Consider the following 20,808-nt stretch of genomic DNA (forward strand, 5'->3'; position numbering starts at 1 on the left):
CTGGTTCCTGTTGACAGCAAAAGATCAGACCCACAGTAATTCCAAAATCACATGATCACTACTACCAAGTGTGCTCACTACTTGCAATTCATCCACCAGTTCTTCCCAATTAATGAGAATCAAGTCTAAAATAGCAGAGCCCCGGGTTGCCTTCTCTACTGTCTGGGAAATTAAGCTTTCAGAAAGACTATTTAAGAAATTAACGGAGTTTGTATTTTTACCAGAGTTGGTCTTCCAACAGATATCTGGATAATTGAAGTCACCATGACCACTGTTTCCCCCCTCTTTGAGAATTGTGTAATTTTGGTCTAGGAGTATCTCTGTCCCTTTTGAATAGATTGTACCCCTCAATTCTAGTTGTCCAATTATGAGTATTATCCCATCAAGTTTCTGTGATTCCTATTAGGTCATAGTCCCCTTCTTCTTAGCAAGGGTTGGCAAGGGTTGAGCTCTTTCTCTTCTTTGCCAGCCTGCTGAGGGCATTCACTTTCCAACCACCAGAAGGAGTGAAAGAACTCAACACAGATCCAATAGTTGGTGCATCAGTAGCTCCCCGCCCCTATAAGCTCTCTACTGTTCCCCGCAGCAGTTCATCATAAACTAAACAAATCAGAGTGTTCCATTTCTCCTTCAAAACATTTGCTTCATCCTACCCTTGCTGTCACCTACTCAATTCATTCAGTCCTTGTTTTCTCTAACAGAACTCGACAGATGCTTCCTCAAGGTAGATTTAGGCAGATCTGCCATTGCTAATCTTTTACTATTGCCTGATAGAATCATAGAGTTGGAAGGGGCCATTCAGGCCATCTAGTCCAACCCCCTGCTCAACGCACGATCAGCCCTAAGCATCCTAAAGCATCCAAGAAATGTGTGTATCCAACCGTTTCTTGAAGACTGCCAGTGAGGGGGAGCTTACCACCTCCTTAGGCAGCCTATTCCACTGCTGAAGTACTATTATAAGTACCCAACTAATACTGCCTTCCCCAGTCATTACTGTTTACCCCCCCAGCAAGCTGGGTACTCAGCTAATAAGATAATTATTAGTGGTTTTGAAGTCTACATGTAAATTACCTATGGGACCACCTACCTCCTTATGCCCCCCCAGGGCACTGCACTCTGTGGGTATGCATTTGATGATGGTCCCAGGATTCCAGGAGGTACACCTGGCCTTGACCAGGGCCAGGGACTTTTCGATCCTGGACACTACCTGGTGGAATTACCTCTCAGATGAGCTCCAAGACCTAATGGGACTCTCTGAGTTCCGCAGTGCCTGCAAAACAGAGCTCTTCCAGCAGGCGTTTGGTTAGGGCCGGGCGGTGATCCTGGGGGGTGAGATTGTCCCCCAGTTCCTGTGCATGGTATTAGACTGCACCAGGAACCCGATGTTATTCCACCAAACTCCCAATCAATATTGCCATCTGTACTGGTCCCAATGGTCCAATGTGTGAGGAGAAGGTTTTAATGTTAAATAATGTATACAGCCCTTTTGTATGATGTTGGGGGTTGTTTTTAGGATCATTGGGGATCTTTTTTAAGGAAAATTATTAAGCATGTGATTTACTGTATACTGTTTTTATTCTTTTTGTGAATGGCCACGAGCCAACTTACTGGGAGATTACTGATTAAATAAATCAAAATAAACGTTCTGTACAGAATTCTAAAAGGTAAAGTGTGCTATTGAATCACAGCCACCTCTTGGTGACCCTGATGGAGAAGTGGGTGAAATAATATTTTCTTAACGATTGTTCTGTAAAGAGAAGCTTAGTGTTTCAGACTGTTTCGTAACGGAAGGCCCAGAAACTTGCTCTTGTTCTTGACTGTGTTCTGCCAAGGCTGATATGTTCTATTCCCAAGGCCAGTGGAAGTAACTGGAATTGTGGATATTAAACCGTTGGAGTCAGGGTGACTTAGCAAAATGGCCATGGGTTGTTCCTGTGGGATGTGGAAGGGGTAGAGACCCCCAGTTATTGGTTTGACCCAAAGGGCATCCTCTTTTCCAGACTTCAATGGAAAATTATAAAGTCTCATGCAATCCTTTGTTCTGTACACAGATTAGGGGAATTTGGGACATGCCCCTGTGCCTGTATTTCTGCTGAAGTAAAAATATACAAGGTTATTCTCTCAGTGTGATTTGGGGGATGGCAAAGGGACCTAATTTAGCCGCTTGGCTATCAACCCCATGAAGTTCTACCTCATGAGTCTTTCAAGGTGAGCACTGCCTACCTTTGCATAGAAGCACCACTCTTTCTTGGTAGCAAATCTGAACCATGAGGCCTGCTAAGAATATACAATTTTGGGGACATGTAAAACCAGGCATTTCTGCAAGCTTATTCAGTAGTATATTCCAAAGCAATCCTTTTATCTACTTTGATCCTTAGAGATGCCACTATTCACTTGTTAATTAATAAGTCAACAATTAATGAATCAATTATAATTAATAAGTTAATTAATAAGGGGAGGTTTATGTAGTGGAAATAAGCAATCTGGCCAAGGTTGTGCGTTCTGCGACTTGCAGTGGCCACCACTGATGATGTGGTGGAAGGGCCGGGGAAGAAAGATGCTCCATCGTGAGCATGAGCTGGCTATCTGAGTGGGAGGTGGGGCACATGGCGTCTTTATAAGGCACCAGGTGCTCACAGCTCAGCCTCTTCTCCCACGGTAGCCAAGAGGGCAGCTACTCACCCCTCCTCCCTGCAGTTACTATCTTTGTTATGATGGTTTTACTGGTTATAGCTCATGGTACTTGTTATTTAGCTTGCAGATTTGTTGATGTACATTCTGCTGTGTATTTTGTCACAGCTGGCGGGATGGCAAGGGGAACAAGACTGTTTTGGGGAGGGAATCCAGAAAAAGTGACAAATGACTCCCCAGCTGACTGGTCTCTAGAAGAGGCAGGACTTTGTGAGCAGGGCCAGCCCAGTTGAACTGGACGGGCGGAGGCTGGTATACACACCCCCTGAAGCACCCAGATTCACTACCTCATGGGGTTACCCAGTGGCTCGGGGAACCGTGGCCCATCACGGAACTGGGACAGGCTCCCCAGGGCACTGTTCGGGTTCCACACAAGGGTCAGATGATCCTGCCTACAGTGCTTTGGGAAGCCAAACTGTGTCTTCTTTGAGGGGGGTGCGCCTGCCTCACCACCACTACAACTGCCAGCTTCCCCGTCTTAAGGAACCTGGGGCACGCCAGACGTTAGGCCGTCCCTCCCTCCCATCTGACATGGAGGCTGCCAGCATCTGCCTTGATGTCACCTCCCACCAATTCTGAGCAAGCTGCATGCCTGCAGGCTGAGAAAACCTCAACGGCCCCGGCCTAAGCCACAAACAGAGGGGAGGGCCAAGGGGGGAAGCCAGGGAGAAGGGAAGGCTCCCATAGGGTTATGCACTTCAGCTGCGAAAGTCCAAAGCATCCAGCGCTGCAGTGTGGGGGGGAGGGATGGCGCCAGTGCCAGCGCACCAGTCAGTGCATGCATGCAGGCGCAGAGCTCCGCCATCGGTGCCACCCCTCCCCCCACCCTGCGGCACTGGCTGCTTTGGGCTCGAACGGCAGCTTTGGCGGCCGAACCGCACAACCCTATCTAGGATTACAGCACCAGACCACAGAGATCAGTTCCTCTAGAGAAATTGGATGATTTGGAGTGAGAACTCTCTGGTACTGCAATTGGGGATGCCAATCTCCAGGTCGGACCTGGGGACCCCCTAGAACTACAGCTCCAGACTAAAGGGATAAGTTCCCCTAGAGAGAAAAGGGTGGGGGGTGGGGAATATGGTGGCTTAACCAGTTCACGTTTACATGAGCTCTCAATCCAGGCAGAGGACAAACGTGTTCCATCCAGGAGAAACAGGCGAGGCACACGAATTCTCGATTCTCGCTGAATCCTCTCCCTAAGGGCTCTTAGGGGTCTTGGAGTTCAAAGAGGCTCACTGCTGGTCCATGGAGATCCCAAGCTGCCCCTGCTCGGGGCCCTGAAGTCACCTCCACCATATTTTCTCCCTTGTCTTTTTCTCCTTCTTTTCTTGGACTTGTGAATGCATTTCACCATCTCCCTGGACTCCCACTCTCGATCAACAGCTCGTATCATTGTTTGCTTGCTCTCCGGCCCAGGTTCCAGCTCAGGGAGAGTGTGAGTCCAACTCCAGACTTTGGATCCCCCCCCTCTCCCCCCTCTGCCTCTTTCGCTCCCTCGGTGGTAGAGAAGCCACACTGCAAATGGAGAGGCTTCCCTGCCCGTGCTATCTCTTAGTGACCCTGGCCCAGTCAATGTTTCTGGAAACAATGCCAGAAAAGTTCAAAAACCTGAGCAGGCAGTACTCTGAGATCCAGGTTATTAGTACTCTGAGATCCAGGTTATTAGTTGCCAAGATGCAACAGTGTCCATATATAACTAAAGTGGGGATGTAGAAACCCTACTCCTTGATCCACTTAGACATGGAAGAAAACAAAATCGACACAACCAAGTAAGTGACTCCAAAAATGTCCTTCATGAGCTGGGGGGATGGAGAACAGGCCGAAGGCATCCAGCACGCTCTGCCTCCCCTCTGTCGTAACTGGGAGCTCTTTGGCAAACAAGAAACTTGGACCTCCCTTTACGTTTCTGATCTTGGAAAGTTCATTGCACTGAGGCTGCAAAGGAAGGCTTTCTCATCTGGAAACCTCCCTCTTTGCCCGCCCCCGAAAAAAACTGTGCCATTAATTTTAAATGTAGCCTTGTAAACCTAGAGTGTTTTCATTGAATGGCCCTGCTCACTGAACCCTGACCCAGTCAGGTCCTGTAGTTTTGGAGAAGAAAATGGTTGGGAGGGCACAGAGAACCTTGGGCACAAAGGATATTATCTAACTACTAATGGCTTTCTAGTCCTCTTCAGTTAATGTATTTCTGTGCCTTTCTTTCAGCATATTAAACAGTGATCTAAATTACCATTTAATTTATTGTGGAACAGATTATTATTTTCTGCTATTGCTTTTAAATTGTCCATTATAATAGCTCTCCTCTACGGACAAGTCCCTGGGATGCTGCACTGAGACTTCTGTTTAATGTCAACATTTCCTTTTGCCTCTCATCTCTCTTACTGTCCTTTCGGCTTATAATGAAGTCACAATATCAATATTTTAATATAATATAAGTATGTCTTTCCATTTAATCAGAGCTGCCTACTGACAAGCATCTCCATACGATATGGGCCCAACGGCCATATACTATGTAAGTAATTCTTTTGCCAATTAAGGTGATATACATTCCTTTTCGGAATTATTTATACTTATCAAATAATGAAAGGATAATCACTGAGGACCCATTATGAAAACAGGACAAATCTAGAGACTGTTTTGGTTGGAACCTTCACTATAAAAGAAAAGACAAGAAATGAGACTAGTTTCTCATTTTGTATAGCTTTATTTGTTAACGTTTCTGGATATTGTGACTTTATTGTAAGCCTAAGGGACAGGTTCACTTCTCTGTTTAGTATTATAACTACAAACCATCCCATTTTCTCTGTTCTCATCTGTCTTCAACAAGTCTAAAAGCTTCTACCTGCATTCTAAAGGTCACAACACGAAAAAAGGAATATTCACAATAGAAAGCAAGGAACCTATCCAAGGCAAAATTCTTGTTCTAATAACATATATTGAATTTTAATACAATTGTATATAGATAAAGAATCAACCATAAAGGTTTCTAGATAATATCCATTTTGAATATCTTTTCATCAGTGGTTGAGTCCTAAATTCAAAAGGTACAAATTAATTTCCATGCCATATGAATCATATGGAGGTTGAGAGGGGACATGATAGCCCTCTTTAAGTATTTGAAAGGTTGTCACTTGGAGGAGGGCAGGATGCTGTTTCCGTTGGCTGTAGAGGACATGCAGTAATGGGTTTAAAGTACAATTACAACGATAAGCTAGATATCAGGAAAAAATTTTCACAGTCAGAGTAGTTCAGCAGTGGAATAGGCTGCCTAAGGAGGTGGTGAGCTCCCCCTCACTGGCAGTCTTCAAGCAAAGGTTGGATACACACTTTTCTTGGATGCTTTAGGATGCTTAGGGCTGATCCTGCGATGAGCAGGGGGTTGGACTAGATGGCCTGCATGGCCCCTTCCAACTCTATGATTCTATGATTCTATAATAAGTAAAATTAAACAATGAAACAATGAATAAATTAATGTCTTAAATGTTGGAGGGTTCTACATACTAACATATAAAAACCAATCAATCATTTTTCCCTGAAGTTCTTCTCTAGACTGTAATTTAAAATCCTTTCATTCTGTATAAATCAAATCTTTATATGTAAGCCAATCTGATTTACCCCTTTTTCCTGACCTCCTAAGCATTTCTTCTGGTGACAACCATAGTGTTTTAAGTGGTTCAAGCCTTTGTATTTTTTCCATCCCATAATTCAATTTTTCCTAATACAATGTTCCTTAAATTCCATATGGATCCTATCCTTGTCATGCCAAATGTATGAATGCCAACTAAACTGTTGGCTAGATATCAGGAAAAAGTTTTTCACAGTCAGAATAGTTCAGCAGTGGAATAGGCTGCCTAAGGAGGTGGTGAGCTCCCCCTCACTGGCAGTCTTCAAGCAAAGGTTGGATACACACTTTTCTTGGATGCTTTAGGATGCTTAGGGCTAGACCTGCGTTGAGCAGGGGGTTGGACTAGATGGCCTGTATGGCCCCTTCCAACTCTATGATTCTATGATTCTATGATTCTATGTTAGTTGAATCCTTCAAGGTCTAATGGCTTCTTGTCCTTCAGTTGAATCCAATCTTTTATCCAAGTCAAAGAAGTTGATTCAGGATAAATTTGAAAATCAGGGAGCGAGAAACCTCCTCTTTCCTTTGAATCCATTAAGAATTTAACCTTCAGGAAGCCCCAGAAGTGGTGCAACTGTGCAGAAGCTGATTGGGAAGCACAGCTGTGTACATGACCATGCGGGGCCCCTCCCATCCCCCTCCTGGTTCATCATTGGACATGGGGGAATCAACACGACCATATATGGTCATATCACCCAATAAATGATTAACAAATTTTAAATATTATGAAGAATTAATTAACTCCCATTTGTATAGGAAACCCTTCCAGGGCCACGAACCCTGGTTGAGAAATCCTGCTGGGGGTTGGACTAGATGGCCTGGATGGCCCCTTTCAACTCTGTGATTCTATCCAGGGCACATGGAATGGGCTCAATGAGAAATGTTCTCATTTACTTTTCCAAGGCCCATTTCTTCCCCTAATCTCAACATCACCAGGGCCCACTCTCAAAGGCTCCTTGTACCTTTGCTTATTCCTGATCCCTTGACGCTACATGAGTCTGCAGGGAAAGTTTTCTCCTTCCTCATTGGGAAGAGCTTGTGATCTTAAAGTGACTGATGGAGGTTCTCACTGCCTGTAAATTATACCTCCACAATGTTCTGTTCCAAATGGGAGTTCATGTCATAGAGTTTCATGCAGCCGATAGTGCTGCAAACACTCCAATATTATCTGATTATGGTCCAGCCGGATGGGCATTTTTCTGTAGATTCCAGCCTTCCCCTCATTGCTTTCCATATCTGAAATAACTCCTGAGAGCTCTACTATACTGACCTGGGGCATGCAGTTGTCTCAAGAATTATTTGGAATTCCTAAAAGGATCATAGATAGGGCAGCCACACACTAAGAAGTGGGAAATTGCAAGTTTTCAACTTAAGTTTGATAAAGAAGATGAGGTTATGCAATAATTTTTGTAGCCTGCAAGTAATCCTTCAGATCTGTGCCTGTGGATATATCTGTGAATCCTCCATAGATTCTTCAGATGGGCCATGAATCTTTTAAATTTTATTTCTTAAATTGGAATCACCCAGGATTTGGAATATTAGGATGGTATATTTTGCTTTAATATAGAGGCAAAAGGGAATCTCCGTGAAGTGAAGCACAGTGAAGGGAATGAATCTGGTGCTGGAGGTGGACCATGGACAATAACAGATGTGAACTGCTGGCTGCATTGGTGGTGGTTGGCAGGTGGGAATTGGATTCTGCAATCCTGAGAGCCAGTTTAGTGTAATGGGTGGGAGGGCGGACTTCTAATCTGGTAAACTGGGTTTGATTCTGAACTCCCCACATGCAGCCACCTGGGTGACCTTGGGCTCACCACGGCACTGAGAAAGCTGTTGTGACTCAGCGGTAATATCAGGGCTCTCTCAGCCTCACCCACCTCACAGGGTTTCTGTTGTGGGGAGAGGAAAGGGGAGGCGAATGGAAGCCACTTTGAGACTCCTTTAGGTAGAGAAAAGCGGCATATAAGAACCTTCTTCTTCTTCTTCTGAATTGGACGGGTTTTCTAGAAGGACTACCAGCACATAATGGATTTCACTTATCCAAGTTGGGAAAGAATGTGTTTGGCAAGAACTTGAGGAAATTCACCAGGAGAGCTTTAAACTGAAGCCACAAGAAGATGTCCAACAGAGAGATTCTGCCTAGGCATGCTTCCCCCATTCTAGCCAGGCCAAAACCTGAAATTCCACCAGCTATGTTTCTAGATAACTTGAGGATGATAAAATGATGGAGCAAGTTATTTGTTTTGATTTTTAAATGCATGAATTTTCAGGATTTTGTGAAGAGTTGAAACCATTAGGTGATCAAGGACTTTGTAATAAGGCTTTCTCCTCCAGAAATCATTGAGCAATCACATCATGGTGGTAATTCATGGATGCACGGATGACCTCATCCTAAAATTATTTTTGCAGGTTCTCGGAGACATCCTGCGTACTTAACTAAAGAGTGCATAAAAAGATGCCACAGGATAATTGAAAGGGGTGGTGGCAGCGTATAAGAAAAGAACATCCACTTCAAGAAGGACATCCAGTCCCTGCATTGGAAAGATAGTAAGACAGAGATAAAGAAGCAAGGATCATGTTGGGAGTGTTGATTGCCCTGTTGATGTGTCTCCTGCTGCTTCACTTCCTGAGACAACGCTGGTCACACACGTCCTACCCTCCTGGGCCCCTTCGGCTACCCATCATTGGAAGTATTTGGCGAATAGGGGTCAGGGTTCATAAAGATACTTTCATCAAGGTATGTAATTCCATATGATTAATCTATATAGCTAATTAAAGTCAGAACTATTTTTAATTGTTTTCTTACTAGATCTTTTGGGGTAGATGATTACTTTTGGAAGTCATCTAGGCAATTTTACATATCTGGTCTGCATCTATGTGGAGCTTTCAGCAAGGAGAGACGCTCTGACCTCTCTTCCCAAGAAGTTGTCTACAAATATTCTCTCTCTATATGCCTCCTGATAACCACACAGGTGTGCAATTTGAAGGAAGGGCACTTGCAAGGAAGCAAGGTAGCTTGTCTAAGCAACTGCATGGGCACTGAATTATCATCAGTTCCACCTAAGCAAACTGTTTTTTTTTATTATTATTATTGGTGGTCTCTGAACAGTCCAAATAATGTGGAGATCAAGGAACCATGTACCTGATGGCAGGAACAAGATGCTTTAGGATGCTTTGGGCTGAGGCTTTGGGCTGAACCTGCAGGGGGTTGAGCAGGGGGTTGGACTAGATGGCCTGTATGGCCCCTTCCAGCTCTATGATTCTATGATTCTAACAGGTTGCCAAAGGAAAGAACGGCTCTTCCAAAGCAGCATAAGTTTTAGCACAATGCATCACTACGGACTTTTCAAACCCTGAAGGTGTTACCTGAAATCCGCTTTGCACTGATTGGCAATAGAAACATGCCTGGAAAAGTGGCAGAATCGGCCACCTCAATAAACCTTTATGGTATTAACCACCTCATCAGTTCCTATCAACGTTGAATGAAATATATAATTTCAGCATTTGAAGGCCCAGGAGCGATCGGCCGCTGAAGCGCCACGCCATGGGGGGGGGGAGGGAGTCATGCCCACTGGAGCGCCGGCAGCCATGCCTCCTTCCCCCTGCCACTGCCTGGTATTCAGGGCTCCACGGCCTGGTACCGGCCTGCGGGTTTGTGCCCATGAGGGGGTGGGGAGTTAGAGGATTGGAAAGCTTTAAGAGAATGCCCCCAGGAAAGGGAGCAGAGACCAGCCCCTCCCCATTGAAACAGAAATTGTTCTGCATTTGATTGGGGAAGCTCAGAGCGGGGCGGGGAGCCAAGCTCAGCAGGAGTCTCTTTCTTTCTTGTCTTGAATGAGGGGGTGGGGAGTTAGAGGTTTGGAGACAGCAGAGGAGGGGGGAATAAATCCAAGAGGCAAATCTCTGCTGAGTTAGACCTTCTGGTGTGCAGTCACTTTAAGACAAGCCTTGCATCCAGGAACGAGGAAGTCTTTGCACTGATGCCCTTGCCAGTCAGGGAAGACTGCTTTGCTACAAGGCACAGAGAAGGAAGTTAATTTGCGAAAAGCAGATATCTGCACACTTACTGATGGTGGTTTTTCAAATACTGAGGGGTATATCCACATCTGGATATTGTGGGGGAATGTTAGGGTCACTTCGGATCAATCATGCATGTTGCAGAGGGAAAATGTAAAGTGCCCCAAATCAAAATGGCAATCCAGTTCAGTGTAGATGCGAGGGATTCATTCAAACTGGGAGTGGGTAAAAAGCCCCGTGCAAACTACACCCACGTGGGGAAAAGCAGGAATCTGGGAGGAGGGAAATGGACAGAGGAGAGATGGACTGGTCACTTGACCAGGAGCTGAAAAGGTAAAGAAGACTGAACTGCACATGTGACAGTGAAACAAACCAGCTGAATTAATTTAATCTTTTCTCTTGTCTCTTTCCATGGAAATGGCAGCTGTCCAAACAGTATGGAAGCATTTCTATGCTGTGGCTGGGGCAAATGCCTATCGTTGCACTGTCTGGATATGAAGCAGTGAAAGAAGGCCTGATCAACCATTCAGAAGATTTTGCTGAACGGCTGTCAACTCCTTTCTTGAAAGCTTTAGGACAGGAATCGGGTAAGTCCTTGGGAAGAGTTAAAAAAGCAACAACAACCCAATATTGTTTGAGTGTACCCTGCAGGTACAAGGCACAAGAGAGAGCAAAGGAAGCTCCTGAAGGTTGCAGTTACATTTACATTTCTCTGTCTGGTCAAAACTGGAAATGAAAATTTTTCTGCATTTATTAGCTTAGCTACTTGGCACTGCCTCTGAACTGGTTGTTCCTCTTTTCTACTACATAAACTGGACAGTCCACAGAGGAGACCTCTGTTTGCAGTAATCTGAAGGGGATCTGAGGAGAACTTGAGAGGAAAGTTTTTCAATTCCTTTGTTGCAGGGACAGAATTTGGGAGCCATTCCGCACGACTTTAGTACAGCACTACTCGTACATTTTGTTTTCACCAGTAAAACTGCATTCCGCATGACGTCGTGAGCAATCTGCAACACTCCTGCAACACTAGCGCCAAAATCACTTCGTTGTAGCGATTTCCGGGGAATCCAGAAAAGTGGATTCAATTTCAGAAAATCGCTACACTCTTGCAAACAACCTACAACACTTGCGAAAAAGACTTCTCCGGCTACAGTCCCTCCACAGAAGTGCTTTAAAGCTCCCCTAAGTCCCCAAGCACAACACAGCCCCCTGTTCGCCAGTTCCCTTTAATTTCACCCAAAAATCGCACCCGTGTGTGGGGGGGAGCGTTTTAACGATGAATCTCCAGCTCACATGCCAGCTAGATGGGTCTCTCCGTTGCAACGAATCAACACATATTAGTTGCAACGTGTGTTTTAAAAAAAAAAAATAAAAACTGTGCTTATAGGGAAAGGGGCTTTTGGGGAGCATGATAACAACCGCCCATTGGCTGTTCCATTTGATTGACGGCCAGGGGCGGGAACAAGCGTAGAAAAATATCGCTTCCTTTCTAGTCATTCCTGCGGGGAACGCATGAAAGGCTGCTGGATTCCACTACAAATGAAGTTATGCGGAACGCCGAAATTCCACTATAGTGTTTCTGCTTTGTGAACATTGGTTTGGCAACATTGGTCCTTGTGCGGAATGGCCCTGGGTATGTCGCAACCTATAACTTTCTTGTTCTACTGGTTGGGCCTTGAGAAGGCCTCATTTAGCAGAAAGAGCCCACACACAGACACAAATTTCTCACCCACAGCAGTACACTTCCTAACATGTACATGGTCTCTGAGTACAGAGCCTGAAACAACCAAGTTGCCAGCTGTGTTTCATTATCACCTCTGCCAAGGTCACCTGACCTGGCTAGCCCAGGCAAGCCCAATCAGAAGCGAAGCAGAGTTGGCCGTTGCTGGCATTTGGAATGGTGACCTCCAAGGCATACCAGGGCCATGATACATGGGCTGGCAATGGAAAGCCACCTCTGAAGATCTCTTGCCTGGCTGCCAGACAATCTTAGGATCTCCTGGCTACATAACACCCTTGCGATATGCAAACCCAGACCTAACAATGCAGTAGCACAGGCCTAACAATGCAGACCTAACAGTGCAGTGGCCCAGGCCTAACTACCCTGCCAGGCCATCACAGATTAATTCAAATCCCGCAGGGCCCGTAGCTCTTCCAGGAGCTCATTTTACCAGACTGGGGGCAGGGCCGAAAATAGCTGAGTGTGGCCCCACTCAGAAAGGACATAAATCTGACATTAAAAACCACAACATTCAATAATAAGTGGGGCCACAGGTTGACGCCCACTGATATAGGGAACGGGTAATATTAAATGTTCCAGCCAGATTCAGAAAACGAAGAGGCACTCGATATCCCATTGCAAATTTATGTGGGTTACTGGAACATATGAACGGATTTCAAGAGAAAATCAGCATGTGTTTCACAGGTTCCTTCTCAGCTTCTGACTTTGTGGATTACGCAAGGCTGTGGCTGGTTTTAAAGGCAAGGCGTGTGCCACAACTTCTGATGTTGATGTACAATCTGTACCCAGGACAAGATGCTGTCATTAAAACAGAGAAACAGAATAGTTTCCAATTGCCAAAGGCATCATTAAATGCCATTACGATGCTATTAAGTGCCAATACCCTTCTGCTTCCTACATTAGGCAAGCAGGTCAAACCCCTTGGATAAATGGACACAAATCTGATATTGAGAATCACAGGACAGCTTTCTCAGTGCTGTGGCGAGCCCAAGGTCACCCAGCTGGCTGCATGTGGGGGAGCGGGAAATCAAACCCGGTTCGCCAGATTAGAAGTCCGCACTCCTAACCACTACACCAGGTTGGCTGCATGAATTTTAACAACAGGGTCTCAGATAATTACACTCCACATCCCACAATTAAGAAGGGTATATTTACACATCCAGGTCTACAGTTCTGCTATATTTGTTTCACAATATTTCTCCCAGGGATTAAATCTAAACAAACAGTGATCATATAAACCAGGGGTCCCCAACCGGCAAAACGCGGGCCACATGCTGCTTCGCGGCTCCTGATTCGCCCCTCAAAGTGCCACTCAAGGGCCAAGGAGCCAATGGGGAGATGCACGAAGCACCTTCCAATTGGCCCCTCACCAGGACAGATCAAAATTCCATCCATTCACCCTGCCCAGTCTGGCTGCCAGTCTGCTCCTGACCACCGCAGGGAGAGGAGTTCAGCAGGGCGGCCAAAGGGGATGAGAACACAGGTTGTGCCAGCCCTTTTCGCCCCAAGGCTGTCCTAACTGTCAAGTCCAACTGCCTCAGAACCCTGACAGAGCTGGCAGGAGGTCCCCCCCTCAAGGAATGCTGCGAAGGAGCCTCTGACAGGCCCTAACTGAGGGGAAGAGGCCTTTCCAAGAGCAACGCAGGGGAGCCTGAGGGCCTTCCTTTTGAGGGGGGGGGGCTTTCCCCTTCTGCCAAACAGTTGCCTGGCAGGGAGGCCACAGAAAAGCCCCTTCTCACTTAAAATACTGCTCTGGCCAGGGGTTAGACACAGCCAAGCCATGTGTCTTTTTTCTTTGCAATTCTCTGCAGATTTGAGGTCACTGCATAGCATTATTCTGCTGAGTTAGGCCTTCTGGTGTCTTCTGTTTCATCTGCACAACAACCCTGTGCAGTAGGCCTCACATCTTTCAATTCAACAACAACCTGTGTGGGAGGCCTGAAATGTTTCTTCTCTACCACAACCCTGTCCAAAGTAGCCCTTTCTGCCTGGGGAGCTGATCTTTATACTCTGCGGGTGAGCTGTAATTCCAGGAGCTCTCCAGGCCCCACCTGGAGGTTGGATACCCCTGGGATGGAAATATTCCTGGAGGTTTGGAGGTGGGACTTCAAAATCGTACAATGCCTCAGAGTCCAGCCTTCAAAGGAGCCATTTTTGCCTGCAGTTGGGAGGGAATGGTGCAGGGCTGTCCCTCCTGGGCTATGGGTTATGGCCAGCCCTTACCAGCAACTGTTTGTATTCTGGGGTGCAGACAGGCAGACCAGCATCAGTCCTGTGAGTCCGGAAAGTACAGGAAGATCTAAATAAATATTTTCAGCCGGAAACTGTAAATAGAGAACAAGTAAATGTCTGGAGACACGTGGTAACTGAAATGACTTATTGGCCTGGCAAATAACCTTTACCTGGCAAATAAAAAACAGCATAAAAAACCTTACTAAGGTCAAGACTGCTGTGCACAGAGAGTCTTCCTTTTAGGGTTGCCAGCTTCCCTGGGAGGCTCGCTACCCCACCTCCCTCATGGGGAGTCTGCTATGGGGAGAGAAAGGGAAGACGATTGGAAAATGCTTTGAGACACCTGAGGCCTGGTGGGTCACTGCGGCCCATTCCTAGTTCTCTCAGATCTCTCACAACCCCACATACCTCGCAGGTTGACTATTGTGGAGAGACAAATTGAATAGGTGTTTGTAAACCGCTTTGAGATCCCTTTGGGTAGTAAGCAATAGGGTACAAAAATCCGTTCTTCTAAGGAGAAACCATGAAAGACGCATGTGGGCACATAACATTTTATCAACAGTGAAAAAATGGAAAAGAAGGAACAGGGTGGACACCTGTGTACTGTGACTACCCCATGTGTATTAGGGCAGAGGGGCATTTCGGTAAATGTGGCCTAATTCACACAAGAAGGGAAATGACGCAGAACTGGGAGGAATTGGTTGCCATATAATTTTCCCCTAAGAAGAGTCTCTAGTCTGATTTTCCCTTCACATATCTGAGGACATGGCTCTGGAAAGCTCATCTGTAACCACTATGCCAAAATTCCCAAAGGTCAGTCCTCTCCCACAATCAACGAACATTCCACACCACAGGTTCTTGACACCCATATCTCCACACCCATGCCCTCATTTGCCACCATGCCACCACAACCTCCCACACAACACACACATTCAACCCCATGCCCTTACAGACTGGACAACTCCTCCCCTTCCTCTTCCCACTGCCAAGCTCTAGCGCCAGTCGTATTCTTGGATACAACGGGCTTTGCCCCTAGTGGTAGTATAAATTTAGATTTGCCTCTAAATCCTTCTAAAGACTGAGAACAGGTAGCAGATGTTTCTTTTAATTTCAAAAGACGAGTTAAAACAAAAGTTAAAGACTATCACCAAAAGGTTGAAGACTATCTCAGTCTCAGTCTAAGAGATGTATTTATCCATTATGGAGAAAAAACATACACATTTATTATTGTAAAGTACCGTGAGCCCATCTGGGGAACAGCAGTATATAAATCAAAATGTAAATAAATAAATAATTATAGGATCAATGTCTCTGAAAAGGAATTTCAGGCACTTAAACGTAAAGGTAAAGGTGTCCCCTGTGCAAGCACCAAGTCATCTCTGACCCCTGGGGTGACCCCTCTAGCGTTTTCTTGGCAGATTCAGTACAGGGTGGTTTGCCATTCCCTTCCCCAGTTGTTACTGTTTTACCCCCCAGCAAGCTGGGTACTCATTTTACCGACCTCAGAAGGATGGAAGGCTGAGTCAACCTTGCGATTGAACTCCCAGCCTCATGGTCAGAGCTTCCGACAGCATGTTGGCTCTCTTACTACCCTGCGCCACAAGGGGCTCTTCAGTAACTTAGATCTCTTCAAATGGATGACACCATAGTAATTAGGACGGCTGATATATGTTGTGGTGGGGGTAGTAATTTGGCATAAACAGGCATATCTTATGCAAGCTTATATACAACTATCTAATGAGACACATTATAGTAAAAGCTCCTGGGAAAAGGCAAAATCTATGGTCAGATTAATTAGAATATTTATTGAATCCATTGAATTATATTTCAAAGCAGGAAGGTGAATTCTTCATCCTACCTTTTTATAAAATGTCCTATTTTTACCTTCTACCTAAAATTCATAGGATCACTCTGATTCCTGCCAGACCAATCATAGCTCAGTGTGGATCGATCACGGGGCCTTTATCTCAATATTTAATTACCATCTGCAAAAACTACTACCCTCCAACAATAACTGTATATTAAAAGATACTACCCACTTATAAATTCCATTGAAAATGTATTTGTACATGGCCGGGTGACTCTCATAACCGTAGACATGAATGCCCTATATACGAATAACCCTCATACAAAGGGATATTGTGGTAGATATTTGACAAAATCCCTGGGTCCACATCCTCCCACCCATTTTTAATGGATTTACTTGAGATAGTGTAGGATAATAATTATTTTACTTTTGAAAACCAAGTATTCCTACAGGTATGGGGTTTGGCCGTGGGCACAGCTTTGGTGTCCGTAGTAACCAACATGCTCATGTTGTCTTTGGAGGAGACCTTAATACTTAATGAAGAGATGAATCCCTATTTTGCTAATTGTTTATTTTACACCAGATTTCTGGATGACATTTTTATTGTTTTTGATCACACAGAACTTTTTGTACATTTTGACCAGTAGCTGAATCATGCCCACCCTACTATTAAATTTACAGCACAATCTCACCCACATCAGTTCCCTTTTTGGATACCCGAGTACATGTTAAGAACAATAAATTGACTGTTTCTTCATATCATAAGGAGACAGACAGAAATATATTATTGCATTTTGACTCACTTCATTCATGGTCATTTCCCCAAGGGACAATTCCTCCACATCAAAAGAAATACTATCACCCGGCATATGTCCGAGCAGGCATGCAAAGCTTTAAGGACAGATTTGACAAACCGCGGCCGCCCACAATGTTTCATAGATAGAGCAAAAAGGCAGGCAGAGAGTATTGATAGGTCTAGCCTTTTACAGTACAAAGAGCACCCCATTCACACTTGATTGACCAGTTCGTTCCAGCTATGCCATCCTGCATTCCCTTCCCAAAGGACAGTTCCGCAGGGCTTGCAAAACAGCCATGCCAGGCTGCTGCTGGGTCCTTACACTGGGGTGACGTACCCACCGCTTCCTACATACCCCCAGGGGAGGGAATCCCCCAGTGTACATGGACTGCCCTAGCATAGTGCGCAAGGGATGGAAAAGTCTGGTGCACTGCATGGTGGCAGTGGAAGCGGGGGACAGGGTGCCACCTCTGCACAATGGCAGGGGAGTAGCATGCTGCTCTCCCACTAAGGTGAGGGTTGGGGAACACCCCATCCAGCTCCGCAGCACTGCAGAGTTTACAGGGGCATGCAGTGTCCCTGCAGGGACCTTGAAGGTCAGGGGATGGATTATGCATGAGGCACACCTGGTGAAGAGGGTTTAAAACTAAAGAGAGCCATTTTGGTGTAGTGGTTAGGAGTGCGGACTTCTAATCTGGCATGCCAGGTTCGATTCTGCGCTCCCCCACATGCAACCAGCTGGGTGACCTTGGGCTCACCATGGCACTGATAAAACTGTTCTGACCAGGCAGTGATATCAGGGCTCTCTCAGCCTCACCCACCCCACAGGGTGTCTGTTATGGGGAGAGGGAAGGGAAGGTGACTGTAAACCGCTTTGAGCCTCCTTCGGGTAGGGAAAAGCGGAATATAAGAACCAACTCTTCTTCTTCTTCTTCTTCTTCTTCTTCTTCTTCTTCTTCTTCTTCTTCTACTTCTTCTTCTAGTATTGAAAAAAGGCCAGACTCCCAGAGGCTGTGGGAAGCGCTCCTTTTCTAACGTGTTCCTAGTAGGCAGCAGGTGTATGCACTGATCTTCTTCATGGTCTTCAATGTCAGTATTTTTTTGTAGTTTAATTAGCAGGTGCCATTGATCAGCACGACATAGATTGTCTCCACAGGGATGAAATCCCCAGACGACTTTAAGGTCTTTAGACCAACTTTAGACCATGAGCAGCAGGAACTCATACCTACCCAGCCTTGAGTCTGCTCACCAGCATTCTTTGGCATCAGTATGCAGAGAAATATTATGCCTACATATTTGCATCTTCTTGATGTCCCACCCCTGAGAAGAGCTTTTCTCCTGGGATGAATGAATGCTTTCCCCTCAAAGGTCTTAGAGGGAAGATTCCACCATATCCCATACCATGCAAGACTCTGTCCGTGTGGTTCTGGCTGCCCTGACTCTGTCTCACACATTTTGCTAGATTGCCCCTTATATGAGCAGTGTCGGGATGACAGCTTTGTTGCTTTGCTGGGAAACAAGCCTTCTGTAAGTAAATCGATGACCTTGCAATTTCTGCTCTCTGACAAAGACCCAGAGGTAACCATTTTAGTTGCCAGAGTTTTAACGAAGATGCTTTTAAAATATGCTGCCTACCTTGTATTTTATCTTTTATAGTTTATTTAATCATTTTAAGATCTGTTTGATTATGTAACCTCGTGGCCTATTTTATTATTTTGTTGAAATTTTAAACCCAATTTTTATATGGCTTATACATATTTTATGCCAATAAAAGGTTACTGACTGACCCAGACAACTTTAAGGTCCCCATCCCCAGCTGTGGCTCCCCCTGAGTCAAAAGAAAGTTGCTAACTTACACTCCCCACTCAAAACATCAGCCAAATTACTGCAAACTATTGGCTACTGCAAAGCTGTGCCCTTCCCACCAGAGGATAAATGAGAGCATGGCTTTGCAGTGAGCTCGTTTGGATGTGCATTTTAATACTATGAATTATTATTGTATTGTTTATAGCAGTAATTCCTCATTGATTCTTCATGTCTTTAGGTATTGTATTATCAAATGGCCACATCTGGAAGCAGCAGAGGAAGTTTGGGGTAACCACCATGCGGAAGCTGGGACTGGGGAAGAAAGGCATGGAGCCCCAAATAGAAGAGGAGGCCTATCAGCTGGTGGAGACTTTTGCACGTGAAAAAGGTTTGTGATGTCAGGACATTTGGCTGGCCAATAGCTGCAGTAGTCTACCTGTGTCACCATGCTAGCGCCATTTTCCCTAAAGTTCCCTTCTGGTAGCTGATGTGTCATTGAGCCACAGATGTGAACACCTAGCATCCCTCTGCCCAAATCAGCTAGCCACATTAGAAAGCCAGTTTAGTGTCGTGATTAAGAGTGGTGGTCACTAATCTGGAGAACCGGGTTGGATTCTCCACTCTTCTACATGCAGCCAACTGACCTTGGGCCAGTCCCAGTTCTCTCGAAGACCTCTCAGCCCCACCTGCAATCAAAAAGACAGATTTCTTACAAAATTTGATTTCGAAGGAAGGCACTCTGCTTTTGTTTCCTTTGCTTCCAGTATCTGTACGTGAAAGTTTCTGTATCTGTTTCTGCAAAGAACTCAAACTGGTCTTGTACCTCTCCTTTATAGAATCATATAGGATCATAGAGTTGGAAGGGGCCATACAGGCCATCTAGTGCAACCCCCTGCTCAACGCAGGATCAGCCCTAAGCATCCTAAAGCATCCAAGAAAAGTGTGCATCCAACCTTTGCTTGAAGATTGCCAGTGAGGGGGAGCTCACCACCTCCTTAGGCAGCCTATTCCACTGCTGAACTACTGTGACTGTGAACATTTTTTTCCTGATATCTAGCCTATATCTTTGTAGATTAAACCCATTACTGCATGTCCTTTTCTCTGCAGCCAATGGGAACAGCATTCTGCCCTCCTCCGAATGACAACCTTTCAAATACTTAAAGAGGGCTATCATGTCCCCTCTCAACCTCCTTTTCTCCAGGCTGAACATTCCCAAGTCCCTCAACCTATCTTCATAGGGCTTGGTCCCTTGGCCCCAGATCATCCTCGTCGCTCTCCTCTGTACCCTTTCAATTTTATCTACGTTCTTCTTGAAGTGAGGCCTCCAGAACTGCACACAGTACTCCAGGTGTGGTCTGACCAGTGCCGTATGCAATGGGACTATGACATCTTGTGATTTTGATGTGATGCCCCTGTTGATACAACCCAAAATGGCATTTGCCTTTTTTACTGCTGCATTATACTGCCTGCTCATATTTAGCTTGCAATCCACAAGTACCCCAAGGTCTCGTTCACACACAGTGTTACGTAGAAGCGTATCCCCCATCCAGTAGGCATGCTTTTCATTTTTCTGACCCAGATGCAGAACTTTACACTTATCTTTATTAAATTGCATCTTGTTCTCATTTGCCCATTTTTCCCGAAGATGATGGACAAGGGTTGTGCAAGTTCTCCGGAAAGTTCTTTGAGCACTCTCGGGTGCATTTCATCTGGCCCAGGGGATTTGAACTCATCCAGTGCAGCAAAGTGCCACTCAACAACCTCTGTGTCCATGTCAACCTGCCACTCAGACTCTATCTCTTGTCTACTGTGATCTCTAGATGTGCCTAAACCCTTTGACCTGTGGGGAAAAACAGATGTAAAATAGGCACTGAGTCTTTCTGCTTTCTCTGCATCCTCCATTAGAGTTTGTCCATCTGCACCCAACAGTGGGCCTGTTGCCTCCTTTACTTTACGTTTGCTCCTCACATAACTGAAAAATCTTTTCTTGTTACAGTGGGCTTCCCTGGCCAATCTTATCACTCTCAGCTTTGGCCTTTCTGATGATTGATCTACAGTGCCTAGTAACCTGTAGGTACTCTTCTTTAGAGCTC

The 20,808-nt window shown here is 45.4% G+C and overlaps 1 protein-coding gene across 7 annotated transcripts in view; it reads left to right on the top strand.

Annotated features, from left to right (window-relative positions):
• Positions 1-218: 218 nt before the first annotated feature.
• LOC143842871 (cytochrome P450 2J5-like) overlaps positions 219-20,808 on the top strand; it is a 78,342-nt gene continuing 57,752 nt past the window's right edge. For 3 of the 7 annotated variants that reach the window (XR_013233383.1, XR_013233382.1, XM_077348155.1), the window contains exons 1-5: positions 3,789-4,460; positions 7,884-8,000; positions 8,726-9,053; positions 10,758-10,920; positions 18,954-19,103. Coding sequence is in view for 5 of the 7 variants with exons in the window: in XM_077348155.1 (XP_077204270.1) it covers positions 8,892-9,053; positions 10,758-10,920; positions 18,954-19,103 (475 nt within the window). In the remaining 2 variants the exon portion in view is untranslated. Of the gene's footprint in view, positions 725-2,134; positions 2,209-3,788; positions 4,461-5,148; positions 5,204-7,883; positions 8,001-8,725; positions 9,054-10,757; positions 10,921-18,953; positions 19,104-20,808 lie in introns of those variants that run through there. The other 4 variants (XM_077348156.1, XM_077348158.1, XM_077348159.1 and 1 more) reach the window with 4 other exon arrangements.

The sequence above is a fragment of the Paroedura picta genome, chromosome 8 (genome assembly GCF_049243985.1).
Source record: "Paroedura picta isolate Pp20150507F chromosome 8, Ppicta_v3.0, whole genome shotgun sequence".
Lineage (NCBI taxonomy): Eukaryota > Metazoa > Chordata > Lepidosauria > Squamata > Gekkonidae > Paroedura > Paroedura picta.